At 31.4% G+C, this 8,093-nt stretch overlaps 1 protein-coding gene across 1 annotated transcript; it reads left to right on the forward strand.

The window, feature by feature from the left end:
• Positions 1–3,128: 3,128 nt before the first annotated feature.
• Positions 3,129–6,269, forward strand: LOC112800559 (floral homeotic protein APETALA 2). The gene is made up of 10 exons (XM_025842888.3): positions 3,129–4,183; positions 4,292–4,317; positions 4,415–4,445; positions 4,536–4,623; positions 4,711–4,856; positions 4,936–4,980; positions 5,056–5,144; positions 5,219–5,340; positions 5,412–5,612; positions 5,689–6,269. Exons 1-10 carry the CDS (start codon positions 3,636–3,638, stop codon positions 5,908–5,910), a joined length of 1,518 nt encoding a protein of 505 aa, XP_025698673.1. The 5' UTR covers positions 3,129–3,635; the 3' UTR covers positions 5,911–6,269.
• Positions 6,270–8,093: the final 1,824 nt, after the last annotated feature.

Here is an 8,093-nt window from a genome sequence, read left to right on the forward strand (position 1 = left end):
TAGTTGTTTGAAAGTGAGTTTTATTTCGTTTATAAGCTTTAAAGTGAGTTTACTTTTACTTATTTGACTGTACATATAAAATTAAATCAATAAATAACATTGTTTTCTTGTATTGTAGTTGATTGAAAATGTGTTCAAGTAATTTTACATAATCTTATGTTATTGATTATGAACGCAATATACGTAAGACTTTAGGAGTACTTAAGTAAAATACTTATAATTAGCGTTAGAGAATTAAGAATAAGAATGTTCAAAAAATATTGGTAGTCTGTTAAAACATAAAAGTGAAAAGTAGTAGTAATAAATTGGAAAAAATAAAAGTGAGAGGGTGTTGGGTGAACACGCGCAGAGAAAGGAGAGTGACGTAGGAAGAAGGGAGAGGAAGGTCATAAATACGAGGTACACAGCGTAGGAAAGGCATTGGTCGCTTGGGGGAACCAAAGAGGCAATGGTGGCCCTCTTCCCGTACTCTTGGATTGGATTTTTCTGGAAACAATTTCCTTTTACTTCTATTATTCTCCCTTTCCCTTTTCTAATCCCTTTTCTCACTAGTAAATCCCTCTCTCACTTAAAAATGAATACTAACAAAAATAAATATGCCTTTCTTTTTATTCTTTTATATAAAACTTTTAAAAATAAAATATAAAACGTAAACTAAATGCATTGTAAATTTTTAAAAGACTTTGTGATGAATTTATGGAAAAAAAAATTACAAATAATCTTTTTAAAAAATTTGTGATAGATCTATATATTCATAAAAAAGAATGTGAATTTTTTTTTTTTGTAAAATTGCAATAATAGACTTAACAATTCTTGGTGAAATGATAAAAGGACTAATAAAGATAAATTATGTTCGGATTGTAATATTGGAAGGACGTATTACAGGTTCTTGATGAAATGAGATGAAATAAAGACTAAAAAGGATAAAAAAAAATTATTGTGATTTTTTAAAAATTTGTAAATTTTTGATAAATACTAAGGGATTATTAGAGGTTTTTTTGTTATCACTTTGTCATAAATTCAATTTTTTTAGTCAATTTTAATTAGTCTAATAATTTAACAATATATTTTATCTCATATTTTTAAATATTATTGACTAACTAATGGTCAAAAACAATAAATTCAAACACCTCTCTAGCCTTCCTTTTTTTGAAAAAGCATATTTTAATATTTTTAAAGGCTTAAAAATCTAGTAACAAATTTTTAAAAAAATCTACTTCCTACATTAGTGTTTAATTAAGAATTTATAGAGCATAACGAATTTATACTCCATTTTATGGTATGGCGTGCTCTAATAGTGAAAAAAAATATATTAAGAATCCAGTTTGTTTCCCAAAATGCCCTTGCGTGACCACCCATTAAATACTTCGATCATTTGCAGTTTTCCCCTTCTGAGCTCCCCCGCGTGGTAAAAACGTAGTCCAAATTCTAAAAAGGAAAAAATGGTTGGAGGCGTGAATGAATTGGAGGAGGTGTGGCCTCTAAGTAAGTTATGAATAATAATTATTATTACGAGTGATTGATGCAAATGATTTAACCGATTAGAGACTAACTAACAAAAGGTAATTTTAAGTAATGATACATCTTTTTTGGACTTGGTCCTTCCTCTGTCTGGTTTCTATTATCCATCCAGAGTAATTCCATGGAGCCACAAGGATTTCAATGCTTTTCGATTTCGTTAACGTGGGAAAGTTGTTTGAGAAAGAGATGCTTCTTCTCTTTCGGGATTTCCCTACTCTCATTCATTCATTCATTCATTTCATTATTATCAAAAAGTGACCGTGCAGTGAATTAAAAACACAATATAAAAATAACCAAAACATCATTGGTGCACAAAAGAAGAAATTAACCACTTTGTCCTTCGGAAGAAGCAAAACAACAGTTCATAAATAAAAATTAGCTGTTATTATTATTATTGTTGGAGTAAAAATACAACACACTACAAATATTTGTAAATATATTTTTCAATAATAAATAAAAAAAACACTTTTAATATTTTTAAAATTTAAAATATAATTATTTTTTAATTTAATTTTTATACACTCCCAATGTAAAAAAAGTTTACACATAAGCGAAAATAACAAGTTTTTATATTTATTATTTAAAAAATTATTCAAATATATAAATTTAATTAAATGATTATATAAAAATATTTATACATGTATCAAAATTAATTTTTAGCCAATAATATGGATTAATAGTTTAAATAATCCATAAATATCATGCATGTATTAGTTTGGCTTTGAAACATTAGACTCCTCAAACAATTCTGTAAACATAAGTTATGCGATTCTTTCGTTAGTTATATAATCTATCAACATTTATGAGAGAGAATAACTAATTTGATTTATGATTGTAATTTTTAGCAATCAATTTGAAGTGTGTAAACTTTTTAAAATAAATTGATGCACATGTGATTATTTAGGGACATTTTTTAATAAATAATCTACAAATAATTTTATAAGTAGTCGTTCAACTTTAAAGTATATAATGATGGGAAATTTTATGATGTTTTTTTAAATTTTCGTCTAACTTAATTAAATACGATCAATTTTTGGTGATAAGAGAGAAATTATATATAAATAGACTCTACTCTTTTATATTTGTATTAGATACTTAGATATAGAATTATAGACGCCATAACAATAATCGATATTGAAGTCAACTAAATTTTACACTAATATATAAGGGTAATTGAGAATAATATAATATTGTATATATTTTTCAATGAAGAAATGATAGTTTTTAATATATTTGATATAAAAAGACAAATACTATAATGAAAAATGTCAAAAGCGTATTTTCATACAATATTTGTTTAATCACCCTTTAAAAGTGTTGTTTATATAAAAAAGTAACAATTAAAAAATAGCAATATTTTTAGATAAAAATAGTATTTTTATAACATTGTAAAATCAGACCTTATAATGTATTATCTAATAAAAAATATTTTTATACAAAAATAATTATAGAGTCTTAATTAAAATATTCACCTATAAAAAATGCTTTATGAATACAAAAAAAGCTTATATATATATGTGTATAAATATATTATTTAATTTATTTTTAATATATATTTTATATTTTGAAGTAGAATTAAGATGGTTGAAAAGATTTATATTGAATATATGTTATTGATGAAATATATTTGTAGAAGAGTTATTATTAGCATATAGAAAAAGAGGAAGGAAGAGGGTGATAAGGAAAGCAAGGAAGGAAGTGATGGTTTCGGGTAAGGTTGCTGAAACTGGCCTCGTCTATGCTGTATTGGGCACTTAAGGGAATACAAAGATCCTTCACCTTCTCCCTCTTTATTATTGCCCTTTTTCCCAACACCTACCCTTCTCTCCAGTCCTAGGTTTGATTTTTTCTTCTCTCTCTCTCTCTTCTCATTCCCCCTCTTTCATCTCTCTCTCTCTCAATTAAAGTCCACACACTCACTTGGCTTGCATCCAAACCAGAGCAAGAAGAAACTCAGAGAGAGAGAGAGAGAGAGTACCATGAATCATAAATCTCCTTGTACTTTAATTTCGTGCTTGATACATATATTTTCTTTCTCTCGCTAATGCCTCAGCCTCTATCTATATAGTAGCTACCTGAAACAAGTGTTCAAACTTGAAACAAGAAACGGAAGAATGTGGGATCTGAATGACTCTCCCGACCACAGAAAGGACTACGACTCTGAAGAAGCTTGTTCTTCACCCAAGACTACCACTACTTCCATGGACGATGACGTCAGAGGCAAGACCCTCCGATCTGCCTCCAATTCCAGCTCCTCTGCAGTCCTCCTAGAAGACGGATCCGAAGAAGACGAAGAACAAGCCAGCAGAACAACAACCACTCTCAACAACATCAACAGTACCAGCAAGATATTCGGCTTCTCCGTCACCCCCATGGACGGCGACGACAACCCTCCCGTGACCCATCAGTTTTTCCCGGTGGAGGACTCCGGCTGTGGCGGAGGAGGAGGAGGAAGCTCGTCGTCGTCGTCGTTCCCTCGAGCGCACTGGGTTGGCGTGAAGTTCTGTCAATCGGAAGCAGCAGTTGGGGGCGGTGGGAAATCGGCGGCGGTGGAAGTATCTCAGCCTATGAAGAAGAGCCGGAGAGGACCAAGGTCTCGGAGCTCACAGTATAGAGGAGTGACCTTTTACCGAAGAACGGGTCGTTGGGAATCTCATATTTGGTCCGTCAGTTAGTTAGTTAGCATAGTAACAAACAAATAAATGCCTTCTTTCTTTTCCTTCATTATGTTTGAATTGATTCTCATACATGTTTGTCCTTCACGCTGCAGGGATTGTGGAAAACAAGTTTATCTGGGTAAGTACATGTCTATTTTTCTTTAATTTAATTATGATTTTTGAACGGTAACTCATGAAATAATTGCTTCTCTTTTGTCTGGCTAAAATTTGTGCAGGTGGATTTGACACCGCACATGCAGCTGCTCGGTGAGTGAGCGAGCCAGTCAGCCAGCATATATATATATTTCTCTCTCCTCAGTCCTCACCTTTCTTAATTCATTTTTCTGCTTTGGACAGTGCTTATGATAGAGCGGCAATTAAGTTCCGCGGAGTGGAGGCTGACATTAACTTCAACATAGAAGACTACGAAGAAGACTTGAAGCAGGTCATTCATCAATTAATTAATTCATTCATTTGATCATTTGCATCTCTATTCTCCTTATGGTGGTGTGTTGTGTAAAATAATAAATAGATGACGAATTTGACAAAGGAAGAATTTGTGCACGTGCTTCGGCGACAAAGCACTGGCTTTCCAAGAGGAAGTTCCAAATATAGAGGCGTTACCTTGCACAAGTGTGGAAGATGGGAGGCTCGTATGGGCCAATTTCTAGGCAAAAAGTATGCCCCCTCTTCCCCCCCTCCCCTTCAATTTCATCTATTTTGCTAAGCTACCCTCAATTTTATTTTATTTTATTAGGTACGTTTATCTGGGCCTCTTTGACACTGAGATTGAAGCTGCCAGGTATCTGCTTTTCTCAATTTTGTTATTTCCAATTTCAATTTAAATAAATCCATCATGCTAGGGTTTTAATTGTAGGGCATATGACAAAGCAGCAATCAAATGCAATGGCAAAGAGGCCGTCACCAATTTTGATCCCAGCATCTATGAAAACGAGCTTAATTCTGGTAATTATAACATATATTTTCTTATTATAAACATTCTCATTCTTAATTAATTAAATAAGTCTTTACCACGGCAGAATCGTCAGGAGGCAACGGTGCAGCAGATCACAATCTGGATCTAAGTTTGGGCAATCCAAGTTCAAAGCATAGCAGTACAACAGATTGGCACAATGAGGGAGCCAACAATAACAAGCATAAGGTATTATTATTATGATACTAATTATATAAAGCGATTAATTTAATTCTGATTAGCACTAATACATATTTCAGCTGGTGAATATACTACCAAAACCATGTAGTAGCAGAAGCAACATAGAGAGTGAAGCCATGCCCCCAATGCGGCTGCTAAGTACTCATCAAACGCAATTTCCGCTCTCAAACGAAATGCATAGATACGGTCCTTATTATAGATCCCATGCAGCTGGAGAAACTCCGCATCAAATGCTACACGCGTTTCCACCAAATTTTCATGTTAGTGTAGTTACTTGAATTCGATTTGATTACATTGTGGTGTGTGAAAAACATGATGATGCATATATATGTGCAGTTTCCAAGCAGCAGCAAAGGAGGCCGAATTGGAAGCGAGCTTTCGCTGTCATCATCAATGAGCGATCAAGAACAGTGGCAAGCAGGAGCTGGAGGAGGGCCTCCACATTTGTTAGCAACTGCTGCTGCAGCATCATCAGGATTCCCGCCGCAGATTTTAACACCCTCGTCCCAAGGTTGGATCCACAAAAATGGCTTCCACACTCTCATGAGACCCTCTTAATCATCGATCATTTCTTTTTCCACATTCAAATAATTAATTAAATAATTATTTTAATTAATTAATCTCTTCGACCTCCTGAGCATATTTCTTATATTTATATTTATATATATGTACAAACAAATGGGTGCATTCTAGTCTCTATTGTTTTAGTAAGCCCATACAAAAAACCATAACTTTACCATGGAGGTGAAAGAAGGGATAAAATGGAAAAAAAGGAAACCCAATTTGGGAATTCACTGGTCTTGCTCTGCCTCAGTCAAACTAACAAACCGACGCAAAAATCTTTTAACTCTAGATACTATAGATTCTGCCCTCTGACTCAAATTATTATCATCATTTATAAATATTATTTATATGTATATTTATTACATTGTTACTATTTTTATTTTTTTCCCTTGCGCTATGGTACATTTGTGACAGCACCTATTCGTTTCTTAATTTGGGATGTATTGCTATCACACACACATGGTTTTGTCAATTTGTTCCTTGTTTGTGTTGGGGATCGGATAGGGTTAGGCGTTTGATAACTTTGCTAAGGTAAGATGCTAGGTTTGGTTCCTTAATAGGGCAATGCTTGTTTTTTTGACAAAAAAACGTTGCCACAAAATTCCTAGCTATAATTGCTTTTTGCTTATTGCTTATATAATAAACAACAAATAATAAGTGAAATTAAGAAAAAGGGCAAGAGAAATTAATTAACTCTTATAGGGGGTGTTAGGCAGAGAGATGCAAAGTGAGTTATATTTTTTATTATTATTATTGTTATTATCTCGGAAATATCAAAGGGATGGTGATGAATAGTCTCAATCAACGGTGTCCTTTGAATCAGTTCTTATGAACAAAAGCAGTCAGACAAAGGCGTTTATGACGAGAGGGACCTATCATTGTTCGTCTAAAGCTTCAAAAGGACACTGATGCAATGGAGTGTGAGAGAGAATAGGGTGCCACCAAAAGGGTATCAAATGGTCGTGAAGGTAGAGATCACAGGGGCATGGATTCTCTCCGGGGTTAACCCCTCATGTCAGAATTTTTTTTAACTTTTACGACAACAAAATTAAAAAGAAAAAATGTGATTATATATTAAGATATTCAATCATCAATCATGTGTCCGGTCCACTCACAAATTTATTGTTACAAAGAGTGTAAACTTAGATTAAGCGGATTTATCATTTATGTTTCATTTTATAAGAATAAGAATAAAGGGTAAAGTTAGTACTTTACGTTTAGATGTAATCTTATTTTAGTCCTTTAGATTTAAAGTGTCTTATTTGAATTTAAAAAAATTTTATTTAGCTTTAATTTAGTCTCACCATGAAGTCAAAGATAAATAATTAACGAAATATCCTACATGACAGTAGTATAAGAACAAGGCCGATAATTTGAAGAATAAAGTACAAGCTCCAGAGGCACAAAATCAACCATAGATGCACTAATATATGTATTTAACATTTTTTTTAGTTTTATAGAAAATATTTTATTTTAATTATAAGAAAAATGATAAATAAATGTATTGATGCATCTACGTTGATTTTGTGTCTTTGGAGTTTGTTCTTATACTACTGTCATATAGAAAATTTCGCTAATTATTTATCTTTAACCTCCGGTGAGACTAAATTGAAGCTAAATGAATTTTTTTTGATTCAAATAGAACACTTTAAACCTTATGGACTAAAACAAAAATACGCCCAAACGTAGATACCAATTTAGTACTTCACCTAAGAATAAATAATGCATCATGAGTTGTCAATAATAATGATGCAAGTAAATATTTGTAATTATATGAATAAATAATACAACTCTAACTTTAGTAAGTTACCATAAAAATAAAAAACAACTATATTATATTATGTGTACGAAAAACATTAACAATTAAATCAATTATCGGTATAAAATACATATTAAAATATAAAATATATATTAAAAATAAATTATTAAAAAATATTAGAAGATTAACATAAGTTATTTTTTTAGTCAGCAATATTTAAAAATATAACTTAAAAATATATGGTTGGATTATTCGAATTGATGATTAAATATTAGTAAAAAATAATAAATTCTAATAATCTTTAATTTTTTTAAATAAAATATGTATTTATACATAAATATATGGTGAATAATTTGGTAATTGATTTTTAATATGTATATAATATTTTTAAAAAATATAATAAACTAATATTTAAATA

Source organism: Arachis hypogaea, chromosome 5, assembly GCF_003086295.3.
Source record: "Arachis hypogaea cultivar Tifrunner chromosome 5, arahy.Tifrunner.gnm2.J5K5, whole genome shotgun sequence".
Taxonomy (NCBI): Eukaryota; Viridiplantae; Streptophyta; class Magnoliopsida; order Fabales; family Fabaceae; genus Arachis; species Arachis hypogaea.